This window comes from Geotrypetes seraphini, chromosome 6 (assembly GCF_902459505.1).
Source record: "Geotrypetes seraphini chromosome 6, aGeoSer1.1, whole genome shotgun sequence".
Lineage (NCBI taxonomy): Eukaryota > Metazoa > Chordata > Amphibia > Gymnophiona > Dermophiidae > Geotrypetes > Geotrypetes seraphini.
The window spans coordinates 144622531-144648476 of record NC_047089.1 but is presented as its reverse complement, the minus strand read 5'-3'; the positions used below and the strand labels follow the sequence as shown (position 1 = coordinate 144648476).

General features: G+C 40.6%; 2 protein-coding genes across 3 annotated transcripts in view; one reads left to right on the top strand and one right to left on the bottom strand.

Moving 5' to 3' along the window:
* Nucleotides 1–24061, bottom strand: part of NMS (neuromedin S) — an 87690-nt gene extending 63629 nt beyond the window's left edge. The window contains exon 1 of the mRNA XM_033948245.1: nt 24037–24061. Within this exon, the coding sequence (XP_033804136.1) occupies nt 24037–24043 (7 nt within the window). The 5' untranslated portion in view covers nt 24044–24061. The remainder of the gene's footprint in view (nt 1–24036) is intronic.
* The window catches only part of CHST10 (carbohydrate sulfotransferase 10), a 140887-nt gene that overhangs the window by 4132 nt on the left and 110809 nt on the right, over nt 1–25946 (top strand). The window lies entirely within an intron of this gene.

The following is a 25946-nucleotide window of genomic DNA, read 5'->3' as shown; positions in this document are numbered from 1 at the left end:
TACTTATAAACACTATTACATTACATTACATTACATTACATATTACTGACTTTTAAAACAAGAAACACTGGCCAGCTGGAATTTATCAATAGACTTTTGATTCCCTTAGCTATATAAATACTAGGAGAAATACTATATTTTCTGTAGTCGCCCCAACCCTTTTGAACTCATTACCGAACACGTTAAGATAGATAACAACCCTCGAGAAATTCAAGTCATCTCTTAAGACATTTCTCTTTAAAGATGCTTTCCAAGTTTGTCATAAGGATTTTTAAACTTTTCTTAATCCATTTGCATTGGACCTACTTGTCACAACCCCGTCCTCTTGTCCTTTTCCTGGTATCTTCTCTTTTCTTTAAATATTATTATAGTTCTCCCTCTTTTCCTTTTGTATCTGTTTGTCCAGTCATGCATCTTGTTTTCTGTCCATTTATGTTAATGGGTTTATATGGTGTATTATTTGTATTACCCTAATTTTTATTGTACAACCACCTTGAAATATATGATAAGGTGGTTTATCAAATTAATAATAAACTTGGAAACTTGGTATGCCTTATTTGAGCGTTAAGCATTGTTTGTGCTTCTCTATGTTTTTCTTTTAAAAGTCCATAATCACCATGAACATCTTTTGTGTGCATGCTTAATGATGATATTTTGGTTTTTTCTTTTGCTTTTTAATGGCTATCTTTCTAGAGAATAGAGGTTGTATCAAATTTTTATTCTGTTTGCTGAAAAGTTGTGATTTCATTCTGTATCCAATACTCTCTCTATAGTTATCTAATTGATTGTTTTCTCCACTTAGTGGGGTGAAATAAATATATTTTTAAAAACTGTAATACACTGTGTTGGATGCGTTCTCTCTCTTGTGGAAAAAAAAGGTTTTGGTCAGTTTCCTAAAACAAATCAGAGTTCATTAAAAACAAGTGTCCAAGATTTGAGTATAGTTGAAGTTCTTTTCATTTAGTGGAAGGGTAAATTGGAAAGTCTCTCAAGCAGTCCTGAGAACTCATGTTGTGATAAATGATAGAGAGGTTTATTATCTTTCTTTAATTTACACTTCCATCAGTGCGGTCAGTGAGAAGTCATCTGCTTGGGGTCTGGTATACTGAGTACTGAGAAATTTGTTCCTAACATGGAAGTTGCCTTGAACCTGTTGAAGCATAGTTCGACTCAGAAATACTAGATTAGATTAGATTTTCTAGTATGGTTGACTGAATGGTAATCTTTACTGTTTAAATGGAGTTCTTTTCTGTTTTTATGTTGTTTGAAGATTGTTTTTTTGTAAACCCGCTCGGGTCTTTTGTTTAGCTAGGTGGTATATGAAGTGTTTTAATAAACATAAACATATTCTATGGGAGATCTTCAAAATGTTTCCACACTTTTTTATTTTTTAAACACTATTTATTAAATATCTCAAAAGCAAATTACATCACTTTTCCACATAATCACCCTGTTTTGTGATACATTTATCCCAGCGTCCTACTAATTTCTTAATGCCATCAGAAATAATGTTTTTGGTTGAGCGCAAAAATATGAAAGTGTGAGAACTTTTTGAAGAACCCTCATATAAAGGAAAGTAGGTGCTTAAGTTCCCTTATACTACAGACTCATATCAAGTGCCCTTTAGGCACACTCGTAATTCTAGACACAGAATTATAGAATTACCCACGACGTGCAATAAAATTCTACTGCCTGCCACCTTGCTTTCTCCTATCTTAACTCTCTCCTTCCCTACTTCCCCTACAGACTGTTATTGGAGTGCTTTTTATTTTCTTTGGTAATATCCTCCAACTGATTCTGAACTGAGCTGAGGAAGGAGTGTTAATACAATTCTGAACTAGCTTTCAGGAGTTAAGTTCAATAAAAAGATATTGCCCTATTTTTCATTTTTATTTGTTAACCTTCAATCCTCTACATTCAGATGGACTAATATAGCCAGCACAAAACATTATCCATAATTTAAAAGTGTCAGTCTAATAAAAATAAATATGTTTAAAAAATGTTATGATGCATACACTTCCACTTTGTCGAACTAAAACAACCAATATTAGGAGCAACCAAAGAAGCTTGAAGAATCCAGCTACTTCCCCTTTGATTTGTTAACAAATCCTAAATCTAATTGGTGAACAAGTTCTGAATCCACAGAGGCACCCAGATTCTGTATTGGTCACCCACATCTGGGCACACAGTTTTGGGCGCAGATCCCAGATCCCTGTGTAAACTAATTAGCTAATATCAATTATTGGCACTAACAAGCAATTGGCAGTAATTAGGAGTAGGAGTTGGGTAGATTTTGGAGGGCTCACAACTTCCATCATAAGTCTACTAGTTAGAATGGGATATGGGCCAGGGACCCCCTTCTCTGTAATCCACTGCACTGACCACCAGGTTACTTTTGAGACCTACTTGCTGCTCTTCTAGGACTGTCTATAACTTCACCAACCTTGAAGTGAATAGGTGAAGGTGGAATCGAAGACCTGATTAATATAACATAACATTACATAACATCTAAAGCTAGCATACAGGCAGGTATGTACTGTTTCATTTACATCTTTGCGTGGAAGAGGGTCAGTGACCACTGGGGGAGTATGGGGGTCATGTTTACATCCCTCCAGTGGTCATCTGATCAGTCTGGGTACCTTTTTGTTCCTTATTTGTTGTTAAAACAGGTCTCACCTCAAAAGTCCAAACTACGTCCTGGATTATTCTAAAATGTTCAAGTACTTCAGGAAAACATCCACATCATAAGCCCTCCCTAACCCCACCCACACCACACCTCTAACATACTCCCTTGAGATTTAGACAAACAAATGTCCATCTGCCCCTTTAGGCCACTTTTTGGATGTTTTTCTTTTTTGAAAATGGGCCCCACAGTACACATTGCTAAAGCAAGCACTTGAAGTAGGATTTTTTACAACATGGCCGTCCCAAGCTGCTCCTTGTGACCTTGGGCAAGTCACTTAATCCCCCATTGCCCCAGATAGAGTATGAGCCCACCAGGACAGATAGGGAAAAATGCTTCAGTACCTGAATGTAAACCAGGCTATAAGTGGTATATAAATACTAAAATAAAATAAACATTTTTAAATATGCACGTTTTTTTAAATTCCAAAATAGAAGAATATATGATAAATAAGAGAATCGATTTTAGAAGGGTTTTCATAGCTTTTACACACTGTGACAGGGAAGCTCCTGTCACAGCTAAAAAGACTGCTAGCCCAGTCAAAAATACAGCCCTCAATCCTGCAATCCCTAAAAATAAGCCTGTACAGCCTACCAAAAGCCCAGCTGTCATACAGCCAGGGAATAAGGAGAGAAGGCAGGTGATGTCACAGCCAGGTATTCAGGCAGGGAGAGCACAGAAAACATAGTCTATCCCCTATTATTCCTTTCCCAGAGCTATAGAGAAACACAAGATCAACCCAGAGGGGGGTGGACTTAACCCCAAAGCTCAGCAGACACATCAGCTTCAAGCTGGACTGCAGGTGAATAAATTAACTCCAGCTGACTCTATCAGGAGAGGCAGGACTCAGCACATAAGGAGCAGCCCAGAAAACTTCTCTTATCAACAATGCAGGAGTTTTGTTCCAGGTCAGGAAGGAAGGGTTGGAATATTCCCTTCAGAGAGGTATGATAATATTCCATATAAGCCTTGGGAGTTAGGGCTAGAAGTTATCTCAAGCCTGAAAGAATCCTGCTTTGAGTCTGTCCCAAACACCCAGGAAGGGGGATGGGAGGTGGAAAGTGAAACAGAACACCTAATGGACTATAGCCCCAATGATACAGGGGGGGGATAGTGAGGCTTAACCAGAATTCTGTGTGCTTGAGGAAGGCATGGAAATATGATTGAAAGTAACAAATTACTACCTTCCTCCAAGAAAAGTCAAACCTCTGCCTAGAGATGCCTGAGCCTAATTGAAGCTGCAGGAAATAGTAAGGCAACAGTGCCTGAAGGGGAAAACGTTTATAGCCTTACTAGCAAGGTCCTCAAAGCATAAAAAGATATTGGACTTTGGGGGCATTTGGGAGGGTCTGAATAGCTGAGAGCAAAGGGAGGCTTGCATCCACACAGCCTGCAAAGCAGGGCTGTGAAAGTCCTTATAGGGGGACAAAATTCTAGTTAGAGAATGACATGGGGAAAAAATTTGTCCCCATCCCCGAGACCACCATCCCTGTCATCGCCCCGTCCCCGCGACCACTATCCCTACCCCATCCCCGTCCCTACAACCACTGCCAGCACCCTGAGACTACTGTCCCCGCCCCGTCCCTGTGACTACTGTCCTTGTAGCATCCATATAAGCCTCAGTACTGCAATATTTAGCTTATTCCTTCCTTATAAATCAAAGTTCTGGCTGCTGAACTAGAGAAAGAGATGTTCAACTGGCAGGGCTTTGTTTATAAATTTTTATCAACACAACTAATATACTACTTTATCCTAAAGCAAAAAAAAAAAAAAAAGAAAAGAAATTGAAAATTTTTTTCTACCTTTGTTGTCTGTTTTCTGCTTTCCTCATCTTCTCATTCAATTCCTTCCATCCACTGTCTGTCTTCTCTCTGCGTCTTCCACTTGCTCTGTTACTGTGCCTCTCCCTTCACCCCTCTCCAATTGCTCTGGCACCCATCTTCTTCCCTCCATTCCCCCCCATAGTCTGGCATCTCTGTCTTCTTCCTTTCCAGTGTCTTCTCCCCACTCTCTGTTCCCTATTTCCCTTCAGGTCTTCTCCCCACTCTCTGTTCCCCATTTCACTTCAGCGTCTTCTCCCCACTCTCTGCTCCCCATTTCACTTCAGTGTCTTCTCTCCACTCTGTCTTCCACATTTTCCCTTCAGCATCTGTTCAATTCCTTTCCACCACCACCCTTCCCTCTCACATCTGTTCCTTTCTACCACCCTTCAGCACCCCTCGCGTAGTGCGACCATTTCCCTCCCTCTCTCCCTCTTATCTTCGTGGCGTGTCACAATGTAATTTGTGCAAGCTGCCAGAGCCTGTGAGCTTGGTCCCCTATCCCATCCCTACAAACCATCTCGCTTCTGTGTTCCTATTTTCCCCATTCTAATATCGCCCCTATGTATCTGGCATTGCCCCCCCCCCAATGTCCATATACCATCCCCATGTAAGTCCCCTTTATGTCTCTGTCCCTATGCCCCCATGCACATAATTTTCCCCCATGTATCTCCCCTTTATGTCTCTGTCCCTATGCCCCCATGCACATAATTTCCCCTCTGTTTCTGTTACCTTCCTGTGTCCAGATTTACCCTCTCTTCCTCTTCCACACCAATGTGATTCTTCTCTGCAACCCCATCTAGCTTCTTTCCCTCTTTCTCCCCCCCTCCTGCTTCCAGCATCTGGCTCATCTGCTTGTCCTCCCCTTTCTTTCCTGCTGTGGGTTTCTTTCTCTCCTTCTTCATCCCCTTGGCCCAGCATCTCTTTCCCTTTCACTCCCTCCTTCCTAGTGTGAGCCGGGAACACAGGCAATCATGGATCGCGCAGTCCAGCAGCCCCCTCTCGCCCGATTGCAGTGTTCTGCCATCTCCTTCCCTCCACCTCACCTTAGGATTCTTCTTCTCCCAGCTGCACGCTTTCAATAAGCCGCGCATGCGTGGCTGCTTGAATTGTTGAATCTTCTCCTCTGACGTAACTGGAAACAGGAAGTTGCATCAGAGGAGAAGATTCAACAACTCAAGCAGTCATACGCACGGCTTATTGAAAGCGTGCAGCTGGGAGAATAAGAATTAAAGTCGGCACCTAAGGTGAGGTAGAGATGGCAGAACGCTGGATGCGGTGATCGGGTCGGGATGCTGGACCGCGCGATCTGTGATTGCTTAACTGCGGAGACAAGACCATTCACCGCTCCATGGGGCGGTGAATGGCCTTATCCCTGTCCTCGCAGTGACCATTATTTTTTCTCTCCCCATTTCGGCGGGTTACCCGAGGCTTGCCGTGGGTAACAACCACTGTGTCATTCTGTAGTACTAGTGAGGAAAAGCATTGACAGAGAAAACATTTATTTCTCTCTGTGTGCAAAGTGTTTGGAAAAAGGGCTGGCACCTGCAGTGCTCAGCCGGTGCTGGCAAGAACGGTTGCTAGTAGAAGTCAGCTGCCCTAAGGAGGGAGACTTGGGGAATTTGAGAGACTAAAAAGCATGTTTTGATTTTGGTTTACCTTTTGCTGACAAGGACTGTCTAGTACAGGAATTAAATCACAGATAGCTTGCACTGGAAGTAAGTGGAAGGAACTGTATAATTGGTTACTGTGAGAAACTACTTTGTGTTTTGGAATTTTTCTTTTGCCTTATAATAAACCCAGTGAAGTTTATTTACATTAAATTTGGTGTCTGGGTTTTTCCTTACAAAAGCCATATAAAAGGCGCATCAAAAATTTTCCCTGTGGTCTGAGCTGGGGTTTCCCACTCACATGGGGACTGGCCCGGCCATAGGAAGTTGATATCAGAAGTGGAGGAAGTGCACCAAAAGGAAAAAAACAATTTATGGTGAATTTTTTTGGGAGGGGTTGGAAAAACTGTTTGCAGTTTTGGAAGTATTGCAGCTAGATACTGTGCAGAAACAGGCAATAACCCGGTATGTGGACCCCAGGTTCTTGGGACAATTTGAATTTTTCTTTGGGACAATTTGAGTTTTTGTGGAGAATTCCTGAGTGCTGGAAACAGTGATCTTGCTAATGTTGCTAACTGGACTTTAAGCCAGACACTTGTGGATACAAATACCAAGCAGGAAGGAAGTTCAGCACCAGGAGGGCGTGGTTCCAGAGGAGGAATAAGGAGCAGCATCGAGGTGTCCAGGACATAGTTTGCTGTGGAGCTGAGAGGAATCCAGACATGGGAGCAGTGTTCCAGAGATCCTGTTCGGTGGAGTGGCTGGGGAACATAAGAACATAAGCATTGCCTCTGCTGGGTCAGACCAGGGGTCCATCGTGCCCGGCAGTCCGCTCCCATGGCGGCCCCCCCAGGTCCATGACCTGGAAGTGTTCCCTACCTAACCTAAAATATCCATACCCTATTCGCTCAATGTCCTGTAAGGTAACTCTATCTGTACCCTGTAATCCCCTTCGCTTCCAGGAAGTCATCCAGTCCCTTTTTGAACCCCAGAATTGTACTCTGTCCTATCACCTCTCCGGGAAGCGCGTTCCAGGTGTCCACCACCCTCTGAGTGAAGAAGAACATCCTTGCATTCGTTATGAATCTGTCTCCTCTCAGTTTTTCTGAATGACCTCTTGTTTTAGTTGTCCCTGCTAGTCTAAAGAATCTGTCCCTCTCCACCTTCTCTATGCCTTTCATGATTTTATAAGTCTCTATCATGTCCCCTCTCAGTCTCCGCTTCTCCAGGGTAAAGAGCCCCAGCCTGTCTAACCGTTCGGCATATGAAAGGTTCTCCATACCCTTTATCATCCTCGTTGCCCTCCTCTGGACCCTCTCGAGTATTGCCATGTCCTTCCTGAGGTATGGCGACCAGTATTGGACGCAGTATTCCAGATGTGGGCGCACCATTGCTCGATACAGTGGCAGGATAACTTCCTTCGTTCTGGTAGTGATACCTTTTTTGATAATGCCCAACATTCTGTTCGCTTTTTTTGAGGCCGCTGCACATTGCGCTGCCGGCTTCATTGTGTTATCCACCAATACCCCCAGATCTTTTTCTTGTTTGCCTTCCCCGAGTGCCCTCCCTCCCATCGCGTAGCTGTACATGGAGTTCCCTTTCCCTATGTGCAAGACCTTACATTTCTCCACATTGAAGCTCATCTGCCATTTTTTTGCCCACTCACTCAGTTTGTTCAGGTCGCTCTGCAGTTCTTTGCATTCCTCAACAGTTCTGACCCTGCTGGAGAGTTTTGTGTCATCCGCGAACTTGATAACTTCGCACTTTGTCCCCATTTCTAGATCATTAATAAATATATTGAACAGCAGTGGTCCCAGCACTGACCCTTGCGGAACACCACTTGTGACCCCTATCCAGTCAGAGTAGTGCCCCTTTACTCCTACCCTCTGTTTCCTGTCCGCCAGCCAATTTTTGATCCATCTGTGCACGTCCCCTTCCACCCCGTGGCTCCACAGTTTCTTCAGTAGGCGTTCATGGGGCACCTTGTCGAAGGCTTTTTGGAAATCTAGATATATAATGTCTACTGGGTCACCTTGGTCCAATTGCTTATTTATCCCCTCAAAGAACTGCAGTAGATTTGTCTGGCATGATTGCCCTGCAATCCCAAGGCACACATCAGTCCCCAAGGTAATAGTACTTAGGGGTAGCTGGTGTGGATTGGAGAGTAAGGGGACCAGAGAGCTCTGGAATAGAGAAGGGGGTGAGCCCTGAGTTTAAAAGAGCCGCTCTGTGACAAGCATAAGTGCTTGTGATAGGGCACAAATGCTTATATAGACCCATTTATGCTAGTATTCTATATAGGAATGTAAGTAGAATCTACTTCCCTTTACAGAAAGGTTCCTAGTGCTATAGAAATGATTAGTAGTAGTTCTAAACACCCTGTTCCAGAACCTGCCCTTTGTATGTGGAGCAATCTACAGTACATATATGAGTATAGTATATTTCCCACATCCTTTTGTAAAATACACGAGAAATTGTGCACATCCCAACCTGAACATCCTAACTGCTACCTAATTTCCTATGCAAAATCAAGACTCACATGTACAAAGATAGCATAGAAAGGGAACTTTGGTGAAAAACAAACAAAAGAGCCATAGAGGCATGAAATAAGTAAGCTAAAGCTTCCCAAACTGTGAGTCAGGACCTCAAATAGGGTAACAAAACCTGTCTTTGGGGGTCATAACCTAAGTGGGCACTCTGCAGGTGTATCATTATTTTGTACCTCCATGGGGGAGGGCAGTGGTCACACAGTTTTGTTTGGCTACAATCATGGAGTCACCTAGCCACAAAAAGTTTGAGAAGCACTGACGTAAGCAAATGTTCAGAAGAGCTTGGCCTGGACTGCTACTTTAAAATTACAGTTCTTTATCCACCAGAAGTACTTAGAGTGGAGTGCAACTGAATATGAAAGGCCTGGGGCAATTGTTTTAAAAGCTAGTTGCAAGAATCATTATTGGACTTCTCAATAAAGTTTAAAGGACACGTGGGCATCATTTTAAAAGCCATGTACACACATAAAACAAGGTTTATGTACAGAAAAAGTTTATTTTAAAATTACCCAAGCTCCCTACATATATGCCCTTATATAACAGAGATCCAGAAGCAGCCTTAGTAGATATAGGGAGAATGAATGCAGATAAATGCCAGAATTCTAGTTATGCACATCAACATGTGGACAAATGCGTGTGTAAATGACCATACACTGGTTACACGCAATTCTATAGTAGTCTAGAGCTGTACCAAATAACATCTTTTACTATGTGGGTGAATACAAATAATAAAAAATATTATTCATCCAAAAACAAATACCGAATACAAATAATGGGCATTGAGCTTTATCATAACAACTAATAACAGAAGCAACGTGAAATCAGAGATCAAGTGTTTATTGCAGTTGCATTTAGCACAGTAGAGCTGTAGATTATTTATATTCAAATTTAAATCGCTATTCGGCCCAATACAAATAATGTATTCAGGGCCGAATTGAACTGAATATAAATATTCAGTTCAGCCCTAATAAGTATGCATTAATATTTGATGTTATGTATTTACAGGTGGGCGTTTTCACATGGGTGGAGTGTAGAAGGGGCACACATACAGTATATGGGCAGGGTGGATTTGGGGCTGAATAGGGCATAATTTACATGCACTGTTTTTAATCTATTGCTATATATTTCCACTAAATCATGGGCAGGTATATATGTTCTGGTTCTTTTTACTGACAGTTTTCTGCAAGGTTTGTACTAGTGTTTCACAAAGACACATTCAGGTGCAGTTGCCTTATTGTTGACTTCCATGTGGAAATGCAACCATTTATATGTTTATAGGGAGAAATTTTATAAAGGGTGCTGAAAATTAGGTCCCAATAAATATCGGCATTCAATGTTGTTATATAAAGGGTGCTGTAGGATGAGCATTCTTTATAAAATAGCGTTGAGTGCCAAATTCCGCAGTCAACTTTGAGCATAAGGACTTCTGCCAGCTGAAACCTGGCAGAGATCCCTGTTAATCTGTAACACTATGTGCATCTTTTGTGAACACCCCTGACCTGCCTATGCCCCTCCCATGGACATTCCCCCTTTTGAGTTCATGGGATCCAATTTAGTCACCCATTGTTACAGAATAGTGCGCAACCAGATTGGTATCCAAATCATAATTAGTGTCAATTAACTGCCAATTAAATAATTGGAGTCCATTATTTAGTGTGTCAATCTGGGATCTGTGCCCTTTATAGAATCTGTGGGATATTGCATACACATTTAATGTTTGTTGGAAGGAGTGGGGACGAGATGTGGCCTGATTCCTTAAGTGTTTTAGGGGTGACACTACCTGTGAGTAAAGAAATGACTGTTTTGGGGGTTGTTTTGGATTCAGGTCTGACCATGAAGTTGCAAATAGTTAAGACTCTCTCTTTTTTTTTTTTTTTCTAGTCAATGTATTTTTATTGAAAAATTTTCAAATACAGCAAGTATAGAAATATAGGTACTAGAATTCGGAAGTTACACATAGGAAACAGATGATAAAAGCTGCAACCATAACACAACAATATTATAAGTAAAGGTTTGATAAAGATTGATATAACAACAGTGTAACTCACAAAAAGGTTGCCGATTTAGGCAAAAGTCAAATTAGCATGAATCTAAGTAACAGCAGAATTTAAGGGAAGAATATAAAATTATATAAGGAAACGATTAATGAGAACTAAAATTTGTATAAGGAGAACTGAATTGTATTAAAAAGAAATGAACAAAATTCAGGAGGTGAAGTTTTGTAAATATGACTTGAGGGATCTCCAATTATTCTGAAATTGAGGAAAGCGACCACAGGTCTTGGCTAAGTGTGCTTTAAATCTATAAGTCATGCAAATCAGATGCCACCACTGGGAGTGAGAGGTTTTGGACAGATTCTTCCAAAAGCTAAGAAGAATTTTCATAGCCAAAGAGAATAATATGTCCATGAGGAAGGCATCGTCCGTGGATAGTTCACTCTTAAAGGCAGATGATTTCAGCAGTAGCATCTGGTAAGTCAACGAAACATCGATATGAAAGATTGTACAAATTGTGTCCCAAACAGATTCCCAGAAAGTGTGTACAGAGGAACAGGAAAACAGAATGTGCTTAAGGGATCCAGTCTCAGATTTGCAAGTCCAAAAGGACTGCAGTAAAGAAGGGTTAATCCTATGTGATTTTAGAGGAGTCCATTGTGCTCTATGCAAAAGGAAGAACATGCTTTGCATAATAGATGCTGATCTAGAGGTATGGAGTGTAGATTTCAAAATGTGAGACCAGGCTTCATCTGAAATGGGGGTACTCAAATCATCCTCCCAGGATTTTTTTTCAGAGGTGAGATTAAATTAGGGAGGGTGGATTTAAGAAGTTTGTAAAACTTGGATGCAGTATGACCTAGAGCCAAATATTGTTTAACGAGGGTAAGGAGGATAGGTATGGAGTTTGAGGATATGGGGTTGAAACTTTTTGATAGAGGATCTTAATTGTAACCATTGGTAGAATTGTGAGTCGGTGAGTGAGTATTTGACCATCATTTCATGGAAGGCAAGCCAGGAGCCATCTGGATGACAGAGAGGCGGTGTCCCATATATGTTTTTTATACCAAGTAGGCCACAAGATGGGTTTCTTGTCTATCAGGAACTGACGATTGCACCATAAGAGGCAAAAAGTAGATTGTAGCCAGGGGTGTTCTAAAAGTTTGTCAAGTTCAAGGAGGACTTTATGGGTGGTTTGAATGAGGGGATTGTGGAGGTAGTGGTGAATGTGAGAGAAACCTAGTAATCTGATAAGTGGGATAGGTTGCATATGGGATTTTTCAAGGAGCAACCAGTTGGGTACATCAGAGGAATCAATAGAGGAGAGCCGTTCTGTGCCTTGCCTTATGGTAGTAAGTAAGGTCAGGAAAATTGACCCTACCCAAGTGTTTTGGGGCCTTCAGTTTTTGCAACGAGATTCTATGAGCTTTACCATTCCAAAGGAAGGTGAGCATTATCTTTTCCAGTTGCTTATAGAAGGGGGCGGGAAATAATATAGGGAACTTTTTCTGTATGTAGGTAATTTTGGGGACTACCATCATTTTCAGGGTATCAAGCCTTTCCCACCAAGACAGATGTAAATGGGTCCAGGAGGCTAGCAAGACTTTAACCTGGGAGAGTACCTTGGTTACAATCAAGTGAGAGGTCGATTTAAGGTCCCTATCAAAGGGCAAACCAAGATATTTTATACCCGACGTGACCCATGTGAAAGGGTGTGGAGTAATGGTAAAGGGAGTGCAAGCGGTGTTGAGGGGCATGAGTTCGGTTTTGTCCCAATTAACTTTATAACCAGATATAGTGGAAAAGGAGGAAATCAATTGTACGAGCGATGACAGAGAGTCCTCAGGTTCGGAGAGGTACAACAAGACATCATCGGTGTAAGCCGATAGTTTAAATTCTGTTTTAGCAATTGTGATGCCTTTGATGTTAGAAGATTGTCTGATGGCGGACAACAGGGGCTCTAGAGCCAGATTAAATAGTAATGGGGACATCGGGCATCCCTGTCTTGTACCTCTGTGTAGGGTAAAGGAGGCAGAGGATTCATCATTAACTATTATTTTAGCAATGGGGTTATTGTATAGGAGTGAAATCATATGAATAAAGAACATAAGAATTGCCGCTGTTGGGACAGACCAGTGGTCCATCGTGCCCAGCAGTCCACTCACATGGCGGCCCTTTGGTCAAAGACCAGCGCCGTAATTGAGACTAGCCCTACCTGCGTACATTCTGGTTCAGCAGGAACTGGTCTAACTTTGTCTTGAATCCCTGGAGGGTGTTTTCCCCTATGACAGACTCCAGAAGAGCGTTCCAGTTTTCTACCACTCTCTGAGTGAAGAAGAACTTCCTTACGTTTGTATGGAATCTATCCCCTTTCAATTTTAGAGAGTGCCCTCTCGTTCTCCCTAACTTGGAGAGGGTGAACAACCTGTCCTTATCTACTAAGTCTATTTCCTTCAGTACCTTGAATGTTTCGATCATGTCCCCTCTCAATCTCCTCTGTTCGAGGGAGAAAAGGCCCAGTTTTTCTAATCTTTCACTGTACGGCAACTCCTCCAGCCACTTAACCATCTTAGTCGCTCTTCTCTAGACCCTTTCGAGTAGTACTGTGTCCTTCTTCATGTACGGTGACCAGTGCTGGACGCAGTACTCCAGGTGAGGGCGCACCATGGTCCGGTACAATGGCATGATAACCTTCTCTGATATGTTTGTGATCCCCTTCTTTATCATTCCTAGCATTCTGTTCGCCCTTTTCACCACCACCGCACATTGCGTAAACGGCTTCATCGACTTGTCGATCATAACTCCCAAGTCTCTGTCCTGGGAGGTCTCTTCAAGTACCGCCCCAGACATCCTGTATTCGTGCATGAGATTTTTGTTACCTACATGCATCACTTTACACTTATCCACGTTGAACCTCATCTGCCATGTTGATGCCCATTCCTCGAGCTTGATTATGTCACTTTGCAGATCTTCGCAATCCCCCTGTGTCTTCACTACTCTGAATAACTTTGTATCGTTCACAAATTTAATCACCTCATTCGTCGTACCAATGTCTAGATCATTTATAAAGAGGTTGAAGAGCACAGGTCCAAGCACCGAGCCCTGTGGCACTCCACTGGTGACGCTCTTCCAGTCCGAGTATTGTCCATTTACCCCCACTCTCTGTTTCCTATGATCCAGCCAGTTTTTAATCCAAGTGAGTATTTCACCCTCGATTCCATGGCTCGCAATTTTCCGAAGTAGTCGTTTATGCGGAACCTTGTCAAACGCCTTCTGAAAATCCAAATATTCAATGTCGACCGGGTCGCCCTTGTCTATATGTCTGTTTATTCCCTCTAAGAAGTACAGCAAGTTCGTCAAACACGATCTGCCTTTGCTAAAACCGTGCTGACCTCTGGAAGACCAAAACGAGACAATACACAAAATAAGTATCTCCACTCCACCCTGTCAAAAGAGAGCAACTAACAATGGGTGAATGGTGGACAGGGCAGAGTGGAGTACATGACACAGTAATCTGGTGTTATCGGCCCCATATCTCCCCTTTAAGAAACCCACTTGGTCTCTATGAATTAGAAAAGGCATTATTTTTTCCAGTCTGAAAACAAGTATCTTAGCAAATATCTTGTAGTTCAAGTTCAATAAGGAAATTGGGCAATAGTTTTTTTTTTTTACCAGTTGAATGTCTCTATTTAGTTTCGGAAGAACAATGATGTTCGCTCATGAAATTGGTGTAAACTAGCTGGAGAAGCAATGAGGTTTTGATAGTAGGTTAGGAGGTGAGGGTTTAGAAGTAGTGAGAATGATTTGTAGAATTCTGTTGGTAGGCCGTCAGGGCCAGGTGCTTTTGCTGGTGCCATGGATGAAATGGCTTTGGAGATTTTTGAGAGAGTTATAGGTTGTTGCAAAGTCCAGTTTTGGGGTTCAGACATAGAAGGCAAGTCTATGGATTGAAGAAAATCCATGATGAATTAAGTTTAGGACGGGGTTTAGGATGTATATAAGGTCTCATAAACACACAGAATTTTTCTAAAATATCTCTTGTAGAGGTTAATTATGTAGATTTTATGATCTAGTTTGTCTTTTATTTTTATGTATGTTTTTATTGCTTTCCTAAAGCTGAGGAGTCCTTCAAGGATCTGAGCTGTGAGGGAAGTTGATTCCAGTGGCTCAGTATAAAGTGGGAGTAAGAACGTCATTTGGTGGTTTGCTGTTGAAGGGCATGATCAGGGGGCGTTTTGAGGCGTATTTCATCCTGGGAGCAGAGGGACCTGTTTGGCATGTATGGAGGAAGCTTTGCCATCACATAGCTTGGCGCCATGTTATGCAAGGATTTGAACACTAGCATCAGACCCTTGTGGATACAACATTTTGCTATGGGCAGTCAGTGAGCTGAAGATAGAGCCTGAGAGACAGGGTCACGGGCATGGAGTTTTTTAAAGAAGTCTGATTGCTGCATTTTGTACATGCTGGAGACGTCATATGTTCTTCGCTTTGAGACCATTGAATAGGCGATGCAGTAGTCCATGCGAGAAAGGACTACGGCATAGAGTTGTTGGGTGAAGTCAGACTCAGAAAAGCAGTTCCTTATTTTTCAGAGTTGATGTAGGTAGTAAAATGAGGAAGATACCACCAGAGAGATATGGTTGGAAAGCAACAGGTTGGAGTATTCCTAAGCTGTGTGCTTGGTCCTTCGCAGTTATGGTAGTCGAGTCTCAGCGAAGCAAGGTACAGGCACGGTTGCAGCATTCTTTGCAGATCCAAAGGAGTTCCATTTTAGAGGTGTTTAGTTGCAATTTGTTGATGTCATCTAGTTTTTGGATTTCCAAGAGGCATTTTATGAGTTTCGTCATCTGGGTTTCATGGGTTTCTCCTAGTGGTAGGTATAGTTGGATGTCATCTACGTAGGCGTGAATCTGTATTTGTGGGCTATGTCTAGGACTGGTCTAAAGTAGAAATTGAATAATAGGGGGGATAGCAGAGCCTGCAGAACACCATATTTGATTGGTTTCGGTTTCGATAGCGCATCGTTGAGCAGTATTCTTTGTGATTATTTCACACTTGTGATGCTTTCTGGGAATGTGGATTGTGGAGCAATCTGAGCTGTTGATGGACTTGAGCCTTCCATTTCAATTTAGTTTTGGTACTTGTGTTTTTACATTACCTAGAAGAGATTGTCTTTCAGACATGGGTATAGAAGAGAACTAACACCGTGTAGTGGATGAATAGGAAAATAAGTGCCAATTAAGTATTGGAAATACTCCTTGATGCCAGCAACAACGGATGAATCTGTTGCAGTAACAGTAAGATACTTGAGCAACTGGGCATGCCAAATGCGGAGAAGACACAAATGATGTCATTTAACAGTGCTTCATTTTAATCCAAAAGCAGCTTTTGCAGTTTTTTTTGTCATTGAGTTTAGTTGCCAATCATTTAAGATATATTAAGATATTGACACTAGCATTTCATAGATGTTCCATGCGGTGCTGGCTCAGCTGATTGCAGCTCTGCTCTCCCCATGCCAGCTCAGCTGATTGGCGGCTCCGGTGAGTCATGCTGGCTCAGCTGTTCACAGCTTCCCCTGCCAGCTCAGCTGATTGCAGCTCTGGAGCCCCAATCAGATGAGTGAGTAGGGCGAGATCAGGGCTGCCAGCTCAGCTACAGCTTGGGTTTTATTTTTTGTAGTTGCTGTTGTGTGTGTGTGGTGTGTGATTGTGTGTCCCACTCCTATGTTAGGTGCAGGACATAAACTCATACAACACATGTACAACAACTAACGGCAGCTCTAGACCTACCATAAAAAAATTCCCTGGTAAGAGGTGGCCTTCCTTTCTCTTCCCTTTTGAGCATTACAAGGAGTGCTCATTTAAATACTAATGAGTTACTTGTAATGCATTTGCATAGGGTTCATGGTGGCTGCTACCGCTATCAGTAGAATCCTCGGAGAACCCTTTTGAGCATTAGAAGTGGAGCTTCTGTGCAAGTATGACTGGCTTTAACCACTCTTACTTGAACGGAAAACTTTTGAGCATCTGGGCCTTAGAGTTGAATTCAATAAGACCACAAACCTCATTAACAATGACCTCATTCTGAAGTTAATAAGGTGTTTCCTTCAATACAATTTCTAGAATTAATTTTAAGTAATGTTGAAACAATTATTTTACTAAACTGCAGTAGAAAGTAGTCTTAGTGCACCCTTATGCGTGTTTTTCCCATGTACTTAGACCAATTTTTACCACAGCTAGAAAATGACTAATTTTTCATATTCCCAATTAATAGCAATGTACTAATATTCAAAAAATATCTTAGAAACTGTTTTTAAGTATGTCTAAATGGAGGGTTTTATCATTAGAGAAGGTAATCATTTTTTGCTAAGATATGACAGTTCCTCAAGACAGTCTTTAAACAATATGATGAAATCAAAACATTTACTACCCTGAAGATCCTATCTATTCAAACATGTTCCTTTTGTCATCTTTATCAAAGCTTTTCTCATGTTATTCTTTCATTTAGGCATCCAGGCCGTGCATTTCTTTGTTGCAGTATTTGCATTTTGCACACATGCAGGCCTTACATATATTCCCAGAAAAAACTATCTATATATCCCCGCTCTTCTCTCTCCTTATATACCTCCCAGAGAATTCCGTTCCTCAGATAAGTTGCTCTTACTCCACTGCCAGTTCCAGACTTTGTTCCTTTCATCTAGCTGCCCCCTATGCCTGGAATAAATTACCCGAGTTTGTCTGCCAAGCCCCTTCCCTTGCTTAAAAGCAGACTGAAAATCCATCTTTTTGATATAGCCTTCAATCCATAACCCTGCTCCCCACTGCCCTCCAACCCAGCCAGCAGATTAATCATTCTCCTTAACTGTATCCATGATATCCTGTTTGTCTGCCCCTATGGGGCAAAGACCTAGACCAACTGCTTTCGCCCACTACTTACGAGGAATTTAGGAAACGCCTAAAAACATACCTGTTCCAGAAATACCTAAACAACTGACACGCTCTCCCCTCCCTATTCCACCAGAACTTACAGCACTGTTATATATATATTCTGTTATCTTCATCTTATCGTAATTTTACGTTGCTATTTATTCCCAACAGGTCCTGTCGGACATTACCTACTAAAATGTGCATCCTATATTTTTGCTCTGCAAATTGTATTTCTATACTATTGCCTCTTAAGGTCTATATACTTCCTCTGAATATCTGCTTATTGTATTTCGCTGAATGTCCAGCTCTCTTAATTGTAAACCGCCTAGAAGTCGCAAGATTGTGGCGGTATAGAAGAATAAAGTTATTATTATTGTCTGTTTAGATTGTAAGCTCTTAGAGCAGGTACTATATTCTTTCCGACTCTGTACAGCGCTGCATATGTCTGGTAGCGCTAGAGAAATAATTAATAGTAGTAGAATTAAGTCAACAACCAAAAGTGGAGGTAAAAGCCTTAAACAGCTTGACAGCACAATACACAAAGGGCTCCTTTTACAAAGGTGCGCTAGCGGTTTTAGCACATGCTTAGCGCGTGCTAAAATGCCGCGTGCTCCTTTTAAGCAGGTGGTAACTTTTCAGCTAGCGCATGCTAATCTTGTGCGTGCGCTAAAAACGGTAGCGCACCTTAGTAAAAGGAGCCCAAAGTACCATAAGCTGTCTTTTCACATCATTGGTATAAAAAACCCCAACTCTACTGTCTTATTACAATACTCTTCTCCAAATGAAAAACAAACCCCCACCACGTGTACAAACAAAAACTTATCAGTTGATGCCGGGCACTTTCTAATGAAAACTTAGATGCTGACTCCAGTTGCATCACCATTGAAACTCGGTCCAGTATCCAAAATAGTCCATGTATGTAATCAAACAAGGTGCCTCGTTTCACCAGAAACACTAGCTGCTTTAGGGGAATTCTTGTACTCATTTGGCGGCTTGGAACAGCGGGACACCAACATTGGTGTTTTTAATCTTTCCCTTATACTTTCATATTTCATTACTTCACTTCCGGGAATCACTAAAGCTAACAAAAAACCTCTCAAAAAATATTATATATATATATATATAACACATTATATATATATATATATATATATATATATATATAACACATTATATATATATATATATATATATATATATATATATATATAAAACATTATATATATATATATATATATATATATATATATAAAACATTATATATACATATATACATTATATATACATATAACATTATATATACATATATATATATATATAAAAAGCAAACCATTCAATCCATTGACTTAAATCATAGGGCCATATTCTATATAATTGAAATATCCACTGCTGCTCTTTCTGGTGCAGTTTGCACTTTCAATCCCCCCGACGCTGTATGGGGGAAACTGAATCAATAACAGTGCATTTGAAATCAGTGAATGTGTGCCTCTATACAATGTAACAGCGGTCTATCGTGCCTAGCGGTCCGCTCACGCGGCGGCCCCTAGGTCAAAGACTAGTGCCCTAACTGAGACTAGCCCTACTGCGTACGTTCCGGTTTAGCAGGAACTTGTCTAACTTTGTCTTGAATCCCTGGAGGGTGTTTGCACCTATAACAGCCTCTGGAAGAGCGTTCCAGTTTTCTACCACTCTCTGGGTGAAGAAGAACTTCCTTACGTTTGTACGGAATCTATCCCCTTTTAACTTTAGAGAGTGCTCTCTACCTTGGAGAGGGTGAACAACCTGCCTTTATCTACTGTCTATTCCCTTCATTATCTTGAATGTTTCGATTATGTCCCCTCTCAGTCTCCTCTTTTCAAGGGAGAAGAGGCCCAGTTTCTCTATCTCTCCCTTCTTATGTTGTATATTATAATAATGTTCAAACAATTGTGTTTTCAGGGGACATGTGGTATGGGCAATATAATTAAGCCCACACGGACAACTCAGCATGTAGATCACATGTTTAGAAATGCAGGATGTCAAGGTTCTTAGTGTAATAACCTTCATAGGAGAAATCTAAACAGTCCCAACTTCACAAGCAGCACAGCCACCACATTTATATTGTCCTTCTTTACCATATTCAGTCTAGGACCAAACATCAGACCTGCATAAATGTTCCATCAAATTCTGATCTCTGCTGTAAGCAAATATGCATTCAAACTCTTTGAAACAGCCATGCACTAATATTGCCATTAACATATGGCTATATAAAAAAACTAGTGTGTGAGCACTTACTGACAGTTATTTTGCAGGCTGTAAAATAACACTAATCCTGCACTAATCAATTAAAATGCAATAATATACATGCACCAACTGATTAGCACAGGAATGCCCACTCTCTGTCCCCTAGACATATCCCTGCCACAGAAAAATTAAAAATATTTTTAGCACTCAGTTTGCAAATGCAAGTTAGGAATCTACCGCTGGACACCTGTGCTTAGTAAAAGGACAACAATACGGTAATATATTTCTTTTCACAGTAACTTATTACTTTTAAACAAGTAACTAGTAACTGTAATATATTACTTTTTTCTTGCAGAAACTGGTAGCTTTAATATATTATTTATACAAAATAACCCCCACTTTTGCGTGATAATTCCTTTAATACACATTAAGGTGTATTAAACCCTAACACTGCTTTATGAATTCATTCCTAAGTGTCATGGATATACTATAGATAGAAGGGATTATTTTTTTCTAGCATATTTGTCTAATTGTTTTATTATTTCTATAGCCACATTTATTTTCCTAGAACCGATCAGGATGAATTTGTGTGCTCTGGTGTTTAATCGTTCCTGAATTTCTGTCAGTTTTGTTTTTTAACTCTTTAATGGACCATTTACAACAAAAGACTCTTTATTGGACATTCACAACAGAAGACAAAATTCACTTCTGAATATAGACTCAGGGGAGCTACTGACCAAACTCTGACCTTTTCTGCCTAAGGCACAGCTACTCCCATACCCTAATTAAGAGTCCCTTTTACAAAGCCACCGTAGCAATTCCCGATACAATAAATGCGACAAAGCCCATAGGAACTGAATGGGCTTCATTGCATTTGCCACATGGGAATTACTACTGTAGCTTTGTAAAAGGAACCCTAAATGAATGTTTATGGGTGATATAAAAGTGTTCTTCTAACTGGCCTAAGAAATGTAACTTTTATTTCTGCTGGATGTTTACGGTATTTTGTATTTTTATTGCTGATGGAAAAAGCTGTCATTTGTGTTGCACTGTCAAAAGCCAAAATTGCTTTTTGAAACTCAGGAATAACAGAAACCTCACCCTTGACAATGGTTGTGATGGTGGATTACTGAGTTTTGTTAGAACTAGATCAGGTACAGTAATGCCTTTCTGTGGTACAACCAAAGCAGTTTACATATTATACTCAGGTACTTTCTCTGTCTCTGGAGGACTCATAATCAAAGTTATTTACCTGAAAGTGTATTGACCCTGTTTATTTCTGTGATATTAAAATATGTATTTAATATCCAATTTGCAAGTTCTTCTGGAATTAATCCAGCTACCTCTCCTCCCTTGTAACCAAAAAAACCCCCTAAAAACTGTTGTAACGTCACTGGAAATGTTCAGTTAGCTCTTTTGTAATCCGCCTTGAACTGCAAGGTATAGGTGGAATAGAAGTCCCTAATGTAATGTAATGTAATTACATGGAATTTGAAGATACCATTTAATGAATTACTCTGAAATATGCACAATTACTAATACACTGTCTTAAATCCATCATAAATTTTTTAAATTTAGATTAATGTAAATATACAGGATTTTCTTGCTCTTGCCCTCTTTTCAAGCAAAACCTAAGATATTAGATGTATTTATTTGTTTATTCAGTTTTCTTCCAAGGGAGCTCAGAATAGTTTAAATGAATTTATTCATACTCAAACTTTTTTCCCTGTCTGTCCTGGTGGGCTCATGGTCTGTCTGATGTACCTGGGACAATGGGGTGACTTGCCCAGGGTCATGAGGAGCAGCATGGGATTTGAACCCAATAATGCACTCTCCCCCCTTTATCCATTGGTTCTTATCAAGCAGCAGTAGAGAGTTTTATACTGTGAGCCGGCAAGGTAAATGCTTTGATGCTCTTTCAATTCCTATGAGCATCAGAGCATTTACCTCACCGGCCCACAGTAAAACTCTCTACCGCTGCTTGATAAAAAGAACCCTAAGTTGTTATTATTATTAATATGGGGTTTAGCTCACATCCTTTTTCAGTAGTAGCTCAAGGTGAAAAGATAAGCTCCAGCAGATGCATATATGGGATCAGTAGTTTTCAACCCAGTTGTTAGGGACCATCTGGCCAGTCGAGTTTTCAGGATATCCTGAAAACCCAACTGGCTAGGTAGTTCCTCAGGACTGGGTCGAAAACCATTGTATGGGATGATTCCACAAGGTACCGTGTTTCAACCACTTAACCCAAATCTGTAGAAAACTGAGTTCAAATATGTTTATAAAATTTGACTCACTATATGCAGAAAGGCTCAGATTCTATAACTGACGCTGTGGCCGGCGGCTGATTGCGTGCCAATCACGTGACAGCATAAGGTACAGAATTGTGTCTCTGGCAATGGTAGGTGCCAGAAATGTAGGCCAGGGTTATGATGTGAATTGCACCTACAGAGGCACTTTAAGCTGCCTAAAGCCACTTCCGGCATTAGCCATGCCCACAGTGGCACCAGGCAGCCTAAATCACCTCCATAGGTGTGATTTTGGCACCAACTTTCTAGGTATCGGTAGGTGCCTTAAAACTCAGTTAATAACGCCATTTGAATGGAGTTTGGGTGCCTCCCAGCACCAAAAATAATTGGCACCAGTTTGAGAAGCCAGGCCAAAGGGAACACAAACAAATAAAACTTGGCTATATTTGTGAATTTTGAATTACAGTTTTGTGGGTTTTTTTTTGCTAAATTGGTAAGCCTTTAAAATCGATTTTAATGCAAATAGGAAGGGGTGCTGAAAAGTTCTTAGCCCAACCAAAAAGAGAATGACTTGGATATGGTTCAATCAATAATCTGAAACAATGTCAAAAACATAGAATTTTGTTTCTGCAAACTTACACTTAACGAAATAATGCTCAGAATTTAGGAAGTTGGTTGGTTGAGCTGAGACCCTTTCAGCACCCCCTTGTATTGCTATTTGAATTGTCTATTCCCCTTATTCTTATTTGTGCTGTACAATGCAAATTTATTCAAAAACTGTAGTAAATAAAAACTAGAAATTAATAGAAAATATACTAAATTGATATTACAATCATATAAGAACTTTTTAAAACAGACTTTCAAATACTTGCCAAAGATGAACATTTTTTTCCCAAACAATAAATGCTTATGAGAAACTGTCTCATTTGAACTAACTTTAAGCTCACCTCTGTGCTGGCAAATGAGATGTGTTTGTACAGCACAGTTTCATGCCCTAAAGCTGGGTCTCATCCTGGCACTCTTATACACCTTGGCTAGAGCCTTTCCGTGGGATCCAAATTATATCTCACTTGGTTCAAAGCACTGTGGCTCAGAAGAGATCAGACAGGATCCCCACGAGGGAAAAGATTACTACTCTTCTTACAAGCAGTAACCGCTTTTGTGACTAAATAAGGGTGGAGAGCTAGATGTGCTTACCTGAAGTGAGCTGCACCGTGCAGAAGAAGTAGATAGCAAAGAATACAGGGAGCTGTTGCTGCTGTAGCCGACTCATTTTCAGATTCTGTCTGGCTGCAGGAGAGAGAGTTTTTCTACTTCACTAGGACTTCAGCATTTCGCCAGAAACTACTGATGGTACGGGGCTACAAATGCGTGGTGACTCAGTGGACCCAACTGGAAAGGTCTCCTTATTTGTAACCAATTACATCTCACAGGAGAGGAACCAATCAGTGCCTTGCAGGAACCCACACCTCTAATAAATGCCATGCTGTGCCCTTATTGATGGTGTAATATCCTCTAATGCACTGTGGCTCTAGTGAGAGGGAGGATGAAACCGTGTTATTGTGCAGTGGGGATCATATAGTCATCATTGCCTTATTCTTACACAGAAACTATTGCAAGCAAATTGTCCATAAATGTAATAATGATGACAAGTAATTTTTTTTCTGAAAAGAAGGTGCCAGTACTCACAAGCAGGACCTCACTTAAGTTGTGAGGTGACCTTCCAGGGCTCTTCCCCAAGAAAAGGCAGCATAGCAAATTTTACACATTAGAACACATCGCTTGTTGGGAAAAGAGAACAAAGCTAGACTGCTAAAATCCCTACGCATACATGAAATGATCACAAAAATACTTCACATCATACTCCACATACCCTAGCTTAGGAGTGAGGGTCATTCCTGTCACAGTATGCACAAAACTAACCCATTTGGAGAAAATTGTCCCCCCATCACCTATGCAGAACCTAGCTAGAGCCTTACCGAACATTGAATAAATGACCTCAGATTAAAAAAATAAATTCTGCAGACAAAAAGTGAATTGAAAACTGACAGAAGCTGGATCTGCTTGCAGTTCAACATCGGAGGAATATAAACAGAAATGCGTTTCCTTCTGAACTGTAAAAAAAAAAAAAAAAAAAATCAAAGATAGCAGAGAAGCCCCACTTTCAGGTTCCTACAGCTGGCATATTCAAATCACTAAATCCAAAACTAAAATATTTACCCCCTTTATTGTTTGGACACTGGTCCTCTAGCCAGTGTCTCCCACATTTTGCAGAGGCTGAGTTATGTGCTGGCTGCCTTCACATTTCCCTGTAGGAAGGTGTAGTTCCATGATGTTCTCCCTTGGGCCTGTGGGAATTATTTATTTATTTTTAAATTTGATATACCTTCTATATCTAGATGGCTTCCATAATAAAATTCACATTCCAAAAAGCTTCATGACATTTCTTGGGAGTGTGTGGCACAGTGGTTAGAGCCTCAGCACCATGAGATTGGGGGTTCAAAGCCCATGCTGCTCCTCGTGACCCTGAGCAAATCATTTAATCCCCCCCCTACTGCCCTAGTACAGGACAGTTAAGGAAAAATGCTTGAGTACCTGAATGTAAACCACTTAGGCTTTAAGTGGTATATAAATACTAAGAATAAATAAACACTTCCATCAAGTGTCTGTACAATTAGCTAAAGGTGCTGCTTCTCACATTGGGAGCACTCTCTGTGTGTTTTGGGAGCACTCTCTCAGGGTGCACAGAGCCTAGACTCTTACATTAATACATGGGACCCATGGGTTAATAGTAGCAGGCAATGGAAAAGATTCCGGTGCCCCCCTACCACCTCTGAAAAAAAGCCCCAACTATAGTCATAACCAAAGCTGGGATTCCTTAAAAGATTATTTTCACTAACTACTACTCTTGAATTGCTTTTGGTAGGTCTTTGCAGAATGATTTTGAAAAAAAACCAAACAAAACATTAGCTTGTCAAATCCTGTACTGTATGTACCTAGCACATTAGGGGGGGGGGGTTCCTTATGCATCTATATATCCTAACAGGAACTCATTTGGCATTACATGTTCCAAACCCTGTGCTAGGCATTTGAAAAGGGGCCGATATTCAGACTACGGGAGACAACTGGCTATTTCCTGCGGTCGGTGGCAAAATTCGCTAGGCATCGTTGAGGTAGGTGCTGATATATTAGACCAGGTTTTACCTCGCCTAATTTACTGGCACCTATCTCGCACTCCTAGTGGTGCCTAAATTTACCATGCTTATTATCTGCCCATAACCATGCCTGCTATTCATGTAGGTGTCGTAAGGCATCGGAGGGCGTCTGGACTTAGACATCGCTAGGCACCGTATAGATATCTCTGTATAACTCTAATTATCAATTAAAATAATTAATAACCAACTAAAAAAAAATTAAGTTACAGAATCAGGCCCAAGTCTTTCTTTTTTTAAAAAAAATAATCTTTATTCATTTTAAAATAATTTCAATAAGTGAAGAACAATAAATAAAACATTTACACTATAGACATCACTTAAAATATTACAATATTCTTACAGACCAATAACCCTCCCACCCAAATTATTCTTTATCATTCAATAATCTATAGATCTATCATAATTCCGTAATTCACTTCATATTTTAAACATAAAATTGCACATTTATCCACTTAGACATATTTTAAACTTATAAACCATCTTGCCCCATCCATAATATTTGATTATAACCTATATATTCCTCCCACCCTCCCTCCTCCCTGAATGTGCAATTCTTCTAGCAACAATTGTATAATTATATTAAATCTACAAAAGATGTCAATGGACCCCATATTAGATTAAAGTTTTTAAAATTCCCTAACTGATCAGCTCTCATTTTTTCATATTTATATATT